The following is a 17,143-nucleotide window of genomic DNA, read 5'->3' on the forward strand; positions in this document are numbered from 1 at the left end:
TGCCTCAAGAAGGTAACGGTTTAATGAGAGAGGCAGGGATAAACAAGTAAAAAATATATATGAATAATTATAAATTGTGATAAGAACTACAAAGGATCAAATATTATGAAATTCAAGAGGAAAATGATGCAGGCCTACTTATACAGGAGAGGCTTCTCTAAGTCAATGATTTTTAAGCTGAGACAGTATATATGAGAAGGAGCAGAGGGAATAGCTTTCTGCAAAGAGAACGGTGTGTGCAAAGACCCTGAGGTGTTGCCTAAAATAGGGTAGACGTGAGGAATGGTAGAACAAAATGATGTTGGAGAAGTAAGCAAGATCTAGGCCATGCAGGGCCTTATAAGCAATGGAAAGAAGGCTTTAGTTTAGACATGTGAAGGGCTCAAATGTGTCTATGGCTGAGAGGTTTGTAAGGGATTATTTGGCCAGAAGAGAATGTTAGTAAATACAGTTTATATTGAGGTTGTTGTGATAGAGGATAAGCAGTTATTTCTCATAACTGTCCCTGGTTGATGTTCTCAGTGACAGAATAATGATTTAGAGAGGGATTTTAATTCAGTATTGAAATTCTTAGGTTCTTACTACTGAGAGTTTGTTTAGAAGATTAAATTTCTTTTTTGATTAGGTTCTTTAACTTACTCAAAATATGTATTAAATAACTAAGTGCCTATCAGATGTTTCTACCAGTAATATCTGTTTGTTTCAGTGCTCTTCTTTTTAATGAAGTAAAATATATTACCACCCTGGGAGACCTTCAGAACATAGAAAATGCTCTAAAAGGGAAAAGAAACATTGCATTCTCATATGTCAGAGCCATTGGAACACCAGGTATTCATCAACTTTTGCTTTAATCTTTGCAGTGCGTCTATGTTGAAAGGACTTAACACAATGTATTTTAAATACCATCTTAATATTTTAAAATAAATTTAAAGGATCTTTTACCATTGCATTTTCTTTCTTCAAGTAGGCAGTATAGTATAGTGATTGAACAAGAACTCTGGAGCCAGACACCTAGGTTAGACTCCCTGTTCCACCACCTACTTACAGTATGACCTTGGCATGCTCAGTTGCTTCAATCATGTCCAACTCTTTGTGACCCCTTGGACTGTAGCCTGCCAGGCTCCTTTGTCCATGGAATTCTCCAGGCAAGAATATTGGAGTGGGTTGCCATTTTCTCCGTCAGGGGATCTTCCCAACCCAGGGATCGAACCCACGTCTTCCATGTCTCTTGCACTGGCAGGTGGGTTCCTTACCATTAGCACCACCTGGGGAGCCCCCAAAATACGGAATGCTTCACGAATTTGTGTGTCATCCTTGTGCAGGGACCATGCTAATCTTCTCTGTATCAGTCTAATTTTAGTATCTGAGCTGCCGAAGCAAGCACATGACCTTGGACAACTGATTTATTTAACCTGTTTCCTGGTCACTAAGATGGTGAAAATAATTGTGCCAACTTCTTAGTGTTATTGTGAGGACCAAGTGAATTTGAAAAAATAAAAAGGTTCCTGGCATATAGTAGGTGCTCTGTGTCTGCTGTTACTGTTTTCATTTCCTAACAGTGCTCATGGTACCTGATTTAGTATTCAGTAGTTTATAGCATTTGGTAAATGTTGACTGACTTAGCTTCCATTTTTATTTTGGTGTTTGCTGTTTATGACATATTTTTCTTGACTTTTAAAAAATTTTGACATCACCTTAGCCTTAATAGGTAATTTTGTCATAAAGAAATTTGTAAATGTTTTATGAACAAATAATAATTATGCTTTCATGATTTTTATTTGTTAATGGTTATAGACAAGTTAATATAAAATGTTGTTAACAACATTTAAAATTGTATATGCTCTATGAAATAAAACTATTTATTGGAAAATTCTGTTTTTACAGACATAAAGCTTGATGGCTATATAGTACTTAGTGTACATGTAAAATAATACCCCACAATCAGCCTATTAATTGTTTGCTTTTCAGGACCCCTCAGGTTAGTGTATTTTGTCCATAGTCTGTAATTAAAGTCAGTAAGAGGGATGACTATACAGGGACTCACACTGCCATAGTGGAGCCAGAAATCCATGATTTATATTTTAACAGAACCAGTCTGACTTCTGGGTCTGGAATAGAGTAGAAGGAGCAATAGTAGAATAAGGGAGAAAATCAGGAAGTGAGCACAATAATGCAGGCAGGAGATGGTGGTGGGTGGCTTGGACCAGGGTATCAGCAGCAATGCAGTGGAAATACATTCGAATTTTAGCAGTAGTTTGGATTGTAAGAGGTACTGAATTTTCTGACATATTGGATTATAGATTGAGAGAGAGCAGAGACAAGGATGGCTCTAGGATTTTGGCCCGAGTTCCCTCCCTGAATGGTGAAATTGCTAATAACTAAGGTGGGGCAGACTAGGAATAGTTTGGAGAAGAAAGCTCTGCAATCGACTTTTGGACACCATACTTGTGAAATCCCCATTAGACAGGCAAGTAGAGATATCAACAAGGTAGTTGTAGTTGGATATTACTAGTCTGCATTTGATGGTGGAATACAGACTAGGGATATACATTTATGACATAAAGTTGTGAGACCAGAGGAGACCACGAAGGGAGTGAGGCTAGATGGAAAAGAGACTGAACTCATTAGATACGTCATCATTCATGGGTCAGTGGAGGAGGTGGAAGGAATGACCTGTGTGTAATGAAGTGAAGATAGGGTTTTAGTGAAGAGATAGTAGCAATTGTATCAAAGGATGCTGAAAGATTGATTAGGATAAGAACTACCAGTTGGCCATTATGCTTAGCAATATGAAGTTACCCATGCCCTTGATACACATGATTTTTGTAGAGTGGTAGGGATCAATGCCTGACTAGGGTGTAAGAGAATAGGCAGAGAGCAACTGGAGGCTGTGACTATAGAGTCTCATATAACATTTTGCTATTAAGGGAAGGAGGATAGGAGGCAGTGGCTGGAGGAGTATGTGGCACTGAGTGACGAATTTTTTAGGTAGCATATTTGTATGTTGACATGAAAGATCTTGTAGAAAAAGGAAAATACGTTATGGAGAAAAAGGAAAGAACAATTATTAGAACAACATCTTTGAGTAGACTAGAGTAGATGGAATCTAGTGAATGGGGGAAGGGGTGGCTCTTTGCTGGGAGCATGGAAAATTCGCCTATGGTATTAGGAGAGAAGACAGAATATTGGCGTCAATTTAGTTAAGGGGGCAGATACATACGGTGCTGGGAACGTTTTTGGTTTTACTTAATTGATTCATTTTCTTAATGAAATAGGAATAAAGTGACCAGATAGTGTGAGGAAAGAAGAGATGAACTAGTTGTTTTAGAAGGCCTGAAAACAAAGAATGGCTGTTACGCAGCAGTGATAGTTGATGCCAGTCATTAGACCGTGGGCACGGTTATGCTAGCAGGCTCTTGCTTTCTTCCCCCAGTGTTATTCACTTTCATGGGTGTAAGTGCAGAATAGGCAGATTGTTTGATTTCACTTGGATTGTGTTTTGGCTAGACAGGCGGGTGAGTGGTTATAAAGACTGACCATGGAATTTAAGCTGGACTAGGAGGGATGAGAGGATCTGAGGTGGGTGAAGGACAGTGAAAACGGTAAGACTGTAAATGCGGGAAGGTTAAAGTTATGTACTAGACAAGTGACCCAGAGATGGAAGGCTGTGTGTATGTGTTTTTTTGGGGGGGGGAGTGCTACACATTGAAAATTTGGAGGATTTGCAGATTGGTGATTACAAGTGTGAAGTAGGACAGTGGCCATGAATGGTTAAGGTAGGGCTGAAGAGAAATCACTGGCATTTCCAGACAAGACCAAGGACTGAAAGGCTAGGATTTTGCAAGGATCATCTATGGGGATAGGAAAATCGGAGAGCGTGACAGTGTGACAGAAGCTAAATTTTTCGTGAGATGAGGGGGATTAACCCTGGCTGGGGTAGTAGATGACTCCAACAAGGCAGAGTGCTGAGTGTAATAATCTGATGAAATGTGATTCAAGTGATAGAAGGTTAGGTCAGGGAGGGGGAGATAACTACCTGGAAACGGCAGTGAGGAAAAAAAAGGGAAAATAAGATATGGAAAGGAAGAAGTTGTCAAAGGAATGCTTTAAGAAAACTTCCCAGAACTGAGGGATTTGAGCCTCCTAATTGCAAGGGTTCACTGAATCCCAGCAGTGTTTAAATGTAGAGCCATGCCAGAGGATCTCATTTTGAATTTTCAGAATATTGGGAACACTGTTCTAAAATTTTCCAGAAAGAAAAAAGTATGCGGTATAAGGATCAAGAATCAGGGTGACTTTGGATTTGGGAGCCAATGAAAATGGAGGAATGCTTTTAAAACTCTTAGGGGGAATGACTTGAACCTAGAATTCAATATGCAGACAACTACAGTTAGTAAGAAAGTAGAATAAAGCCACTTTGAAAAGGGTAAGGTTGCAAAAAAATGTTTATTCCATATATCCTCTCCCAGAAAGGAGCTAGAGAATGGGAGCAAGGGAACAGATTAGTCCAGAAGATGAGGGTAACAGGCCAAGGCCCCAACACAAGAGTGAGAATCAGAGAATCCCCAGGACAATAATGAAAGTGAGTTCCTAGGATGAAAGTTGGGGCAGGTTGAGTAGCAGAGTCCACATTCAAGCAAATCAGAAGACTTTGCAGAAATGTCTGCAAAGAGAGGGAATAGATAGTAAAACAGATACCTTTGAAGTATTGGGGGCCTTCGTTGCAGAAGAATTTAGGAATAAATTAGCAAGGAATCTAAATAAAAATTTTAAAAAAGATAGTTATAACTGTAGTGAAAAAATTCTCGAAAGGAAATTGTATTTACTGAGTCCCAACAATATGAAACCATGAACTTCCAGATGTTCAAGCTGGATTTAGAAAAGGCAGAGGAACCAGAGATCCAATTGCCAATATCCGTTGGATCATCGAAAAAGCAGGAGAATACCAGAAAAACATCTACTTCAGCTTTGTTTATTACGCCAAAGCCTTTCACTGTGTAGATCACAACAAACTGGAAAATTCTTCGAGAGATGGGAATACCAGACCACCTGACCTGCCTCCTGAGAAATCTGTATGCAGGTAAAGAAGCAACAGTTGGAACTGGACGTGGAACAACAGACTGGTTCCAAATTGGGAAAGGAGTACGTCAAGGTTGTTTATTGTCACCCTGCTTATTTAACTTATATGTAAAATGCAAAATGCCAGGCTGGATGAAGCACAAGCTAGAATTAAGATTGCCAGGAGAAATATCAATAACCTCAGATAACACAGATGATACCACCCTTATGGCAGAAAGCGAGGAAGAACTAAAGGGCCTCTTATTGAAAGTGAAAGAGGAGAGTGAAAAAGCTGGCTTAAAACTCAACATTTGAAAAATGAAGATCATGGCATCTGGTCCCACCACTTCATGGCAAATAGATGAGGAAACAGTGGAAACAGTGAAAGGCTTTATTTTTTTGGGCTCCAAAATCACTGCAGATGGTGACTGCAGCCATAAAATTAAAAGATGCTTGCTCCTTGGAAGAAAAGCTATTACCAACCTAGATAGCATATTAGAACGCAGAGACATTACTTTGCCAACAAAGGTCCATCTAGTCAAAGCTATAGTTTTTTCCAGTAGTCATGTATGGATGTGAGTTGGACTATAAAGAAAGCTGAGTGCCAAAGAATTGATATTTTTGAACTGTGGTGTTGGAGAAGACTCTTGTGAGTCCCTTGGACTGCGAGGAGATCAAACCAGTCAATCCTAAAGGAAATCAGTCCTGAATATTCATTGAAAGGACTGACGCTGAAGCTGAAACTCCGATACTTTGGCCACTTGATGTGAAGAACTAACTCATTGGAAAAGACCCTGCTGCTGGGAAAGATTGAAAGCGGGAGGAGACGGGGACGACAGAGGATGACATGGTTCAGTGGCATCACCGACTCAATGGACATGAGTTTGAGCAAGCTCCAGGAGTTGGTGATGGACAGGGAAGCCTGGTGTACTGCAGTCCATGGAGTCACAAAGAGTCGGACACGACTGAGCGACTAAAGTGAACTGAACAATATGAAAACTGACTGTTGATCTAATAAAAACTAGGACTATATTGGGCAAATTGAGGGGATAGAATTGTGTACATTTGTGGCATGAGGTTTCAGAAAAGAGAGCTGTTTATCATCTTTCATAGTGGGAAGTCAATAGACAATACTAGCACACACTAATAATCAGGAAATAAAGAGTGTAAGAGTGTCATTTAGGGATTTGGAGGTAAATACCTAAAGAAAGAGTGAGAAAGTTGGAAGTAGTTGTCCCTTGGAAATTGGAAATGGGGTCAAGGGTAGAGGAACTGTTCATTTAAAAAATATACCTTATAGAATTGTCTCTTTTTAGATAAGAATAAGTTTGATTAAAAAAATTAGCCATAAATAGCATACAGACATATTCATACATGAAATATAACATATGAAAGTTGTGTGGCGAATTCATATTCTCTTCCCTGCTACTGGGAAAAAACTATCACAGGTTTGTCATATATCTTCAAGTATAACTCATTTTTAACTCCCTCTTAGTTCTGCTCTTACCTTGACTTGACTAGAACAGACTTTTTATAACTTCTTTAACTGCCTGCATTTTCCCAACTGGGATCCCTACAAAGGATTTTTCTTTAAACATAGTAGAGCATAAAAGGGTGTAGGAAAGTATTCAAAATAGAATCACACAAACTAACCTCTCCTCCCTCTCACCTCCCCTCTCTTTTTTAGAGCACAGAGCTGTCATGGAAGCCGCTTTTGTGTATGGGACCACATACCAATTTGTCTTAACCACGGAAATTGCCCTTCTGCAAAGTATTGGGTATGTATAAAAAACATAAGTAAACTATTTTAAGTTTCACTTATTTCACATTACTTTTTTCAGCCTTTCTGTCATACTCTCACAGCATGGACTAATCTGACAGGAATCGTAAGCAGATGTGAATATATAAATGAAACCTGAAATCCTCTTCATTACTATCATGTGAAAGTGAAAGTTTCTCAATTGTGTCCAACGCTTTGCGACCCCATGGACTATACAGTCCATGGACTTCTCCAGGCCAGAATACTGAAGTGGGTAGCCTTTCCCTTCTCCAAGGGATCTTCCTAACCCAGGGATTGAACCCAGGTCTCCCACATTGCAGGCGGTTTCTTTACCAGCTGAGCCACAAGGGCTGAACTAAAATGAGCTTAAAGATACAAAAGTGATGTTAAACTAAGGTGAACCAAGGCGATATGGATAAGCCACAGATGTGATCCCTTGAGTGGTCATGTGTATTTTAGAAATATATCTACCCCAGTAATCAGATAGGGGATCAAATAACAGGTTTTATGACTAAGCTCTAGAGATTCTTTGAGGGTTCCATCCGTTACTATACCAGAAAAATCTTAAATATATTTGAGTACAATTTTGAACAGATGTTTTCTAAATGTTTAATTTTCTTGTCTAGTTTCTAGCTTATAGTTGTAGGTGGAGACCTTCTTTGGACTCTTGTTGGCTGGACAACCCAGGGATAAAGTTTTTCTTCCATTTAGTATTTAGGGACACAAGAGACATAGGAACACCAGTACATTTGAAAGACTTTTAAGTTTGGCTTCAAAATATTATTCAGGAAAATTAAGCCAAAGCAAGGCAAAAGGGTGATTGTGTGACTCTTTTAAAACCATGCAAGAGTTTTAATGAGTCCTCTTTATCGCTCAGAAAATAGTGACTAATTGTTCAACCACACACAGTTAAATCCCAGATATTTTACAGTTTGGTAAATTTGGTTGTTAGTGCATAGAAAACTGATAAAGTGAAATGATGGGGGGGCGGTTGTTGGGAGTGCATAGGCAAAGAATGAAGTACTTGCAAAGAAAATTTATTGCTCTGTACAATATCAACCAACATTCCTTTTTCCTTCTTCTTCTTATTGAACTGCCATTCTGCTAGTTCCCTCATTGAGTTAAAGAAAACTTTGATGCATGTTTACTATTTGTATAAGAATTAATATTCTTAACAATTTGAGAAACATGCTGATAGTATCATGAAGCTCTATGATATGTAGTCACTGCATCTCAAAATACAATGAGCAGCAGTTTAGACAGCTACTTTGCTACTGCCAGTGTAGACTGCCAAATTCCCATCTTGGGATGGGGGAACCCACCTGTTCTCAGTCCCATGGTGATTCTGGGGTAGCCCCACAGTTTCTCTGAGGATTGTTTGTACTTTCTCTTCTGTTATCATCTTTATTTTTCTGCTAATGAATAATTGCTAATAACAGTGACATGCTTCAAATATGGGGGCTTCCCTTGTAGCTCAGTTGTTAAGGGAGGGTTGGATATTTACTGGCAAGGTATGGATCCTCTCATTTGTCTTACAAATCTGTTCAGCAAGACCAGACTATACAATGATCAATGACTAAACATGGTAATATTCTGGAAAGATTTTTGCTTGTCTCCATTTTTAAAATGAGAATTAAAAACATACAGTTATTCTGTTTTACATAAATTTGTTAGTATATGGCACATTGGAGAGGTTTATTCATGGCTAACAAAGTGGTGAGGAATCATACTTGTCCCCAATGTGGTACGGAAGGACTGTGGATTCAGAATATGTAGTCAGTGGCTCAGATGGTAAAGAATTTGCCTGCAATGCAGCAGATCTTGGTTTGATTCCTGGGTTGGGAAGATCCTCTGGAGGAGAGCATGGCAACCCACTCCAGTATTCTTGCCTGAAGAATCCTCATGAACAGAGGAGCTTGGTGGGCTACAGTCCATGGGTTCACAGAGTCGGACATGGCTGAGCAACTAAGCACATGACATCACTTCTAGGTGAAGTAGTTTACAATGGCTTTGAGTTGTCACCTAATGGAAGAGAAGTGTTAGTTGCTAAGTCATTTCCAAATCTTTGTGACCCCATGGACTGTAGCCTGCCGGCTCCTCTGCCCGTGGTTTTTCCCAGGCAAGAATACTGGAGTACGTTACCATTCCTTTCTCCAGGAATCTTCCCAACCAGTGATTGAACCTAGGTCTCTTGCATTGCAGGCGGATTCTTTACCGTCTGAGCCACCAGGGAAGCCCCACCACTTAATGGAGGAGAGATGAATGTATTTTTTCTTTTTTTTAAATATAAGTTTATTTTAATTGGAGGTTAATTACTTCACAATATTAATTTTCTTCCATCTGTTTTTTAAATTTTTTCTTTCCTTTGTTCATTCTCTCATTCAACAATTATCTATTGAATGCCATCTGTGTTCTAGGTACTGTTCTTCTTGCAGGGTGATAACTTTGGATAATCTTGTATAGTAATAGTTACGTTGGACCTGAGTATGTTTGAAATGGTTAAGAAGGGTATATGCTCTGTAATGACCTACGTGGGAAAAAAAGAGGATATATGTTTATGTCTAACTGATTCACTTTGCTGTACACCTGAAACTAACACAACATTGTAAATCAACAAAATTCCAATAACAATTTTTTTTTTAATGATAAGAAAAGAAAAGGGTATATATGATGGGTAGTAAAAGAGGTAGCATGCTGTAGAGACACATGTACTTTCTGCTCAGTTCAGTTCAGTTCAGTTGCTCAGTCGTGTCCGACTCTTTGCGACCCCATGAATCGCAGCACGCCAGGCCTCCCTGTTCATCACCATCTCCCGGAGTTGACTCAGACTCATGTCCATCGAGTCCGTGATGCCATCCAGCCATCTCATCCTCGGTCGTCCCCTTCTCCTACTGCCCCCAACCCCTCCCAGCGTCAGAGTCTTTTCCAATGAGTCAACTCTTCGCACGAGGTGGCCAAAGTACTGGAGTTTCAGCTTCAGCATCATTCCCTCCAAAGAAATCCCAGGGCTGATCTCCTTCAGAATGGACTGGTTGGATCTCCTTGCAGTACTTTCTGCTACCTCCCCATATTCCCTTCTTAAAGTATCTGTGTATAGGCCAAGAAGGGTGTTACCCCTACTTCATAGTTATCACAGTCTGTTAAGTCAGAGGTGGCCACCTGACCTAGAGTCAACCAGTCCATGGGCTTACCTGAGCAAATGAGATGTCTTCTTCCAGGAACTTGGAATTGCACATGGGAGAAACTGGATTATACAGCACTTTTAACTGTCTTGCTTACTGAATGTTTTTCCTATGTAGAAGTAAGACAGAAAGAGTGGGGAGCTAAAAAGTGTTCATGGCAAAATGAAGGACCCTGAACTCTTGCTGTTCAGATCTGTACGTTTGTTCTCTAATCCACTTAATTGAATTTTTCTTGTATTCTGTGAGATACCCTTCTAAACTAGTAAGTTCCCCCTACCCCGACTTTTTTGGTTTCTGTTACCTACAACCAGCTGATCTCTGATTAGATAATTTTCTAACATAATTTTATTATTTCATAAATTATGGTATGTGGTCCAACCTAGCTGGGTCATCTTGCTCTCAACACTTCCCATTCAGTAATATGTGACTGTTTATGGTTTCCCTCAAAAAAGTTATGTGCTTTGACTGGGGCCTTGGCTGTATTGCTCCTGTTGTCTGAAATACTCCTTAGTCTTATCTTCTTGGAGAAGTCATTCTCTTACTGTTTTAATCTCTATGATGATCTTCCTTTCCCCTTCCTTCCTCCTCTTCCCTGACTTCAGCAGAATGAAATGTTTCTTTGTTTCTCATAGCACCCTGTAATAGTCCTTATGAACCACGTTTTTGTTTTTTGGTTTTTTGTTTGTTTTTTTTTTACTAAATATATGTCCTTTAGCCCGTGTCCCTCAAGGATGTGAAATATCTTATTCATCTTAGTCTTTTATATTTAGCACAGGGCCTAACATAGTCGGCATTAAGTAATCTTTGAGTGATCGTTTCTTTAATCATTGAATCTATTAGATATTGCTTTGTAATGAAAAGTAGTGAATCTTGGTGCTCAGTTGAAGCATGTGTCAATAATTAAAATAACGTTGTAAAAACAAATATTTGCAGTATTTTGCCAGACTGTACTAATGCCATATGAAGATTTATCAAATGTTATTTTAATTTTGGCAAACCTTACTTACTATAAGTTTATCTTTGAATTTTCATTTTGAAGGGAATGCCAAAACTCAAATTATAAGCCACATTTGCTGGGTTTTCTAATATTTCAGATACAAACTCACTAACTCTCACAAAGTGTCACATGGTGTCTATCTTAAGGCATGTTTTGGCTGAAGTTTATTCAAAACAGATTTGGGTTTAAATTAAACCTAGAAGATTTTGTGTTACAAAGCTTTATTTAGCATAGCTGTAGAAAAGCAACTATATTTTAAGGTAATCTCATTGTCCTCAAGGTGACAGTCTATTATTTAAAAATAATTGTGTAGACCTGTCTCTAACCTAATTTTAAAAGTTACCATATGAAACAGCTCAGGAAAAAAAATTGCTTATGCATCTCAAAAATTCCTTTTATTCTCTTTTTTTGCTTTGGTCCACTTAATTTTGTTATACTGTTTTCGGCTTTTACCAAAACAGTAATTCAAAAGCCCGAGGCTTAGGGCAAAGAGATTTATTATGCCTTTCTGCATAGTAGAAGAATCACACATTGAACTTCAAGTTGGCCTGTCCCTCATTTTTAATTTGCAGCCCCGAGGATATAGAATATCCACATCTCTACTTTTTTTACTGTAAACCAGTCTTGGACTTGACCCAGCCATGTAGGAGAATACTAATGAAAGAGTCACTGACTACACTGAACATTCATCGATTTATTAAGACAATGGAAGCACCTCTGCTGGTATGTGTCTTATTTAAATACGTTAGATAATTTGTATGTAAAATTTATTGTTTTGATTCATAGATATGCATTTACCTTAGATGAGCTATATCTTTTCCCCTTGAACATATTTATTTCATTTAGGCAGATTTAGGAGTAGTACCTTATTACAGGTAGGTTAGAGGATAAACTGTGTACTCATAAAATGATATTTTAATGCCTTGAAGTGTTGTTTTGAACAACCCAATATAGCATTGTGTAATTATAATGGTAGTTATAATGAACTGTGGAACTAATCTGTGGTAGTTATAATGAACTGGGACCATTCTAAGATCACAAAGATTACATCATAGGCTAAGAAAAGACCTCTTTTGTGAATGTTTTGATTCCTGTTTTAAAAGTTTATAAATATTTGCATTATAGAATTTTTGGTGTCTCATTTTCCTTAGTGTCAGACTGGAAGAATCTTAGACTCAGTAGGTGATCAACTGACTTCTCTCTGGATGTTTAAAGGGTTGTCCTGAGCATATGCAAAACCTTCAATAGGCTTTCTCACTCATCATATCCTTTTTACATAAAAATTGTGCATATGTGCTATAAATAATTCAAACAGTGCAGCAAAGTATAAAGAATGAAAAATTTTAAATCCACCAATTCCCATCATTCAGAAATGAACTGTTAGGTTCAACCAGTCATCTCTGCATTCATATAGATACATATAGATAGAGGGATGAATGGATCCATGGACATATATTGCATGAGCTACTTTATAGTAAAAAGCATTATATTTAATCTTATTTGAATTTACTAGAAGAAAAAGAAACTGATAAGAAACTAGAGGAATTATGGAACTTTTGAGAAATTGTTTCATCATTAGAGGGCTGTTTAGGAAATACTGTCTTAAGTGTTGAAATGATTATGGAAAACACTGAGAAGTGAAAATTATTATTTTAAGAAAACTGCATATTTTCATTTTGGATAATATTGATTTGCTCCTTGGTGTAAAAGATGAGAATATTTCCATCTCAGTTCCTCTTTGCCCTCCAGATTTTTGTTTTCTGTTATTTTACATTGTAAAGGTTATAGTATTTATATTGTGTTCTATAATCATAATTTCCATTTAAAAGAAAAAACCCTGCTTTCATATTTAAATAGATTCAGAGCTCATCAGTCCCAGTTCTACTGGCTTCGTTCTTGAGTTCTTTATTTTGGTCAGTTTTTATTTGGTTGGATTTTGACTTCAAGCAACTAAGAAAAAACAAAACAGTATATGAGTCTTTTTCCTTTCTGTTCACATGGGAGAGGGAAATATTTATCTTATGTCCTTTGGGAGAAGATCCTCTGATTTTGGTTTGATGTTCCACTTCCCCACAAAGCCCTCATGAGTTCATTGTACAGTTCTTCATTATTTCTCTCCATCCTCATTTCCTTTTCTGCCAATGTTGAGATATTAAGAATTCTCAGGATTTTGTCTACTCACCAGTGAACATTATCTATAAACATTAATAAAAATGGAAGCTGGGATTCAGTCTTTTTGATAAACTTTGAATGCATGATCATTGCAGTTACATGCATTGTTTCACTTCTAAACATATGAAAATAGATGCAGGTTGGAGAATCTCTGTGTTTGTGTGTTAAGCAGATAGGGTTCCTGGACATTTAATTGTTGTAGATACATAGCACAGCTTTATCTTATTATCATGATAGGCTCATTCTCGAAACCCGGCAACTTTGCTGTGAAATTAAGCCTGAGGAGAAGTCATGTGAAAAGAAATTGAGGCCCCTAGCCCACAGCTCCGGAGAAGGCGATGGCACCCCACTCCAGTACTCTTGCCTGGAAGACCCCATGGACGGAGGAGCCTGGTAGGCTAGGGTCCATGGGGTCTCTAAGAGTCAGACATGACTGATCGACTTCATTTTCACTTTTCACTTTCATGCATTGGAAAAGGAAATGGCAACCCACTCCAGTGTTCTTGCCTGGAGAATCCCAGGGACGGGAGAGCCTGGTGGGCTGCCATCTGTGGGGTTGCACAGAGTCAGACATGACTGATGCGACTTAGGAGCAGCAGCAGCAGCAGCAGCCCACAGCTCTGACTGAGCTCATACTAGTCAACAATAGCTTGCTAACTAGTAAATGAGCCATTTTTAAAATGGAACCTTCACCCTCCAGTCAAAATGCTCCACAAATGTAACGTGGGCCAGAGATGAGTTTGTAGACATACGGACAACAGAAATGATTCTTTTGTTTTAAGCCATTAGGTTTTGGGGTGCTTTCCTACATACACAATGATAGGGGCTCAGAACACACCCTCAGTCTGTTTCTATGGCATTAACTACTCTTGATTTTTAAATCTGAATTTTCAGGTCAGATTTTTCTTTGAAGTTCCTGTCCTGTATATTTTGGAGAAGGCAATGGCACCCCACTCTAGTACTCTTGCCTAGAAAATCCCATGGACGGAGGAGCCTGGTAGGCTGCAGTCCATGGGGTCGCTAAGAGTCGGACATGACTGAGCGACTTCACTTTGACTTTTCACTTTCATGCATTGGAGAAAGAAATGGCAACCCACTCCAGTATTCTTGCCTAGAGAATCCCAGGGATGGGGGAGCCCAGTGGGCTGCCATCTCTGGGGTTGCACAGAGTCGGATGCGACTGAAGCAACTTAGCAGCAGTCCCATATATTTAACTACTAATTAGATGTCTTTCTCCTAAGCTCTACGTGTCTGACATTGTCTTTTACCATCTGTTCTTGCTCCATTATCTTGGTTGATTTACTGTCCAGTCACTCATGGCAGAAGCCTAGAACATCATTCTCAATTCCTGCATCTCTCTGCATCTGATTTTAGATCTGAAATATCTTCTCGAATTCTTCATTCTAACAGCCAGTGCTTTAATCCAGGTTCAAACAATCCCAGTTTGAATGTTGAGTCTCTTGAACTAGTCCCTCAATTTTATTATCTTCCTCTCTCTTGTGTACTACTTTAGTAATAGGAATTGATCTGGTCTATATTCCTATATTTCCCTCTCTTTAAGTTCATACTCCCTGTTGCTTGCATAGTAATATATTTTAAACACACATATATAATCTTGTTCTGGTAATTTTTGCAGTTCCTAAATGGCTTCAATTATTTACAGAATGAAGGCCTACTTTCTTAGGATATACTTGGTTTTTAATGATCTGGTCCTTTGCACGGAGAAGGCAATGGCACCCCACTCCAGTACTCCTGCCTGGGAAATCCCATGGGTGGAGGAGCCTGGTAGGCTGCAGTCCATGGGGTTGCAAAGAGTCAGACACAACTGAGCAACTTCACTTTCACTTTTCACTTTCATGCATTGGAGAAGGAAATGGCAACCCACTCCAGTGTTCTTGCCTGGAGAATCCCAGGGATGGGGGAGCCTGGTGGGCTACTGTCTGTGGGGTCTCACAGAGTCGGACACGACTGAAGTGACTTAGCAGCAGGTCCTTTGCAAATTCTCCAGCCTTACTTATCTATTCCTGTTTTCACTTTTTAATATTGAATTGCTTATGGTTCTCCAAATACTCAAAGAAGAAACCAGGCTTTTCAGTTCCTTCAGGCTGTTATACCCATTCAGGTCTAGACAATTCAGTTCTGTGTGATTGTGAGACTGAGGTTTCTACCTTCTCGCTAGCTTATGGCTGGTGTTGCTCTTAGCTCCTATGGTCTGTTCTCAGATTCTGGCCATGTGGCCCTCTCAAAAAAAAAAATTGGAAGTTTCTCCTTCAAAGCCAGCAGATAATCTTGCTCCATTGTGCTGTGACAGTCTTACATGGTATAATCTAATCAAGGGAATGACTATGCTGTGAGTACCACAAGGAATTAGGATTATACAAAATGAGTACACCAGAAATTTTGGGAGTCCTCTTAGAATTATGTCTACCATAGCTAAATACAGATTTCTCTCTGGAAACTTTAAGGATTAGAAAAATGATTTTCTATTATTAGAAAATTTGCAAGAAAGCATCTTTGTGCATATCTGCTTTTATCCCCATGCTGGTTTTACTCAGTGGGCTCTTTCAATCTGGCAGCTCGTGCTCCTTTAGTTGTGGGAAATTTCTGTGTTTATTTCAGTGATGATTTCTTCCCTTCTGTTTTCTCCCTTCTCTCTTTCTGGGACTCCTGTTTGAATGTTGAGTCTCTTGAACTAGTCCCTCAGTTTTATTATCTTTTCTATTGTCCAGCTGTCTTTTGCTGTACTTTCTGGCAGATTTATTCAACTTTAGTTTTCATTTTTTGTGGATTCAGTATCTTCTCATCTTTTCGAGCTTATCCGTGGTGGTTTTCTGAACCTTTCTTCTTCCTGAATAATCTGTTTCCTCCATGTTACTTGCTTTTCTGTTTGTTCTGGTCTTTCATGTTAGAGGCTTTCCTCAGATGCTTATTGCTCCTTGTTCATGATTTAGAATATGAAACTAAAGAAGTTGGCTGGAAATTCTGAGACTGTGGATCAGACATGTTAACTTTGAGCTCCATAGGGTGGTTGGACCTGGGCAGCTTTTTGGTGAGCCACAGTGTCAGTAGCTTTAGGCTTTAACTTGTGGTTGTTCAAGATCCCCAGAGAAAGATCTTCCAGTTTTCTGCTGGAATACAGAAGTCTAGCTGCTAGCTACCAGAAACTGAGCGGGGAGGGGATAGAATGAGTCTCAGCATCTGGTTGCTCAGTCCCTCTGCTTTGAGCATGGTATTCACACTCAGCTGTTCCTGCAGTCCCCCCAGATTTCTGGTATGATGCAGGGGTAGTCGCCTAAGCTCATGGAGTCAGGGAAGACGATCTAGAGATCTAACTGCTTCTCCAAAGGTTTTGTCTGTTGTTTCTTACTCTAGGGCCTTCCTGCCATCATTCCCCTTCTACTCCTTCTTTCCCTCTTCCAGAGGCTCCAGGCACTGACAGTTCCTGAGCAGTTTTAGGATTCTGCAGTTAAAGTGAAATTGTTTCTTATCCTTTCCTCCCATGGCTTAGGATTTTGTTGTTCTCTAGCTTCTAAGACGTTGCTGCCTTTACTCTTTTCCCTTCATGTATGTATGTTCATATGTTTTGAAAAATCCTACTGCTGAAGTTGTCCTGGGATTTCTGAAAGGAGTGAAGTAAGATGTGTGTTCAAGCTGCTGTCAGCTCAGATGTTCCTCATTGTTCTGTAATATGTCATTATATATGTTAAATTCTTATATGGAAGGATTCGTTATGTGTTTTGTTTTCATTTCAAATCTCTCTTTATTCAGCAACACCACAGTTTTATTTATTGCTTTCTTTGGTTTCTCTATGATATCCTTATTCTTTATGGTTGTAAATATCTGTATAACTACTTGTAAAATTTGTTAGTTTCATGTTAGTTTAAATTATATAGGTACATGGGAGCATGAAACTTAGAAAACCATGAGACCATTTTTGTTAATTGTGGATTTATT

General features: G+C 38.9%; 1 protein-coding gene and 1 non-coding gene across 2 annotated transcripts in view; one reads left to right on the forward strand and one right to left on the reverse strand.

Moving 5' to 3' along the window:
* The window catches only part of TXNDC16 (thioredoxin domain containing 16), an 85,868-nt gene that overhangs the window by 24,283 nt on the left and 44,442 nt on the right, over nucleotides 1-17,143 (forward strand). The window contains exons 5-7 of the mRNA XM_052647104.1: nucleotides 707-828; nucleotides 6,746-6,836; nucleotides 11,590-11,740. Of these exons, the coding sequence (XP_052503064.1) occupies nucleotides 707-828; nucleotides 6,746-6,836; nucleotides 11,590-11,740 (364 nt within the window). The remainder of the gene's footprint in view (nucleotides 1-706; nucleotides 829-6,745; nucleotides 6,837-11,589; nucleotides 11,741-17,143) is intronic.
* On the reverse strand, nucleotides 1,278-1,384 carry LOC128054939 (U6 spliceosomal RNA). Its single transcript, XR_008200080.1, has one exon. It is a non-coding gene; the product is annotated as a U6 spliceosomal RNA (small nuclear RNA).

Source organism: Budorcas taxicolor, chromosome 10 (assembly GCF_023091745.1).
Source record: "Budorcas taxicolor isolate Tak-1 chromosome 10, Takin1.1, whole genome shotgun sequence".
Taxonomy (NCBI): Eukaryota; Metazoa; Chordata; class Mammalia; order Artiodactyla; family Bovidae; genus Budorcas; species Budorcas taxicolor.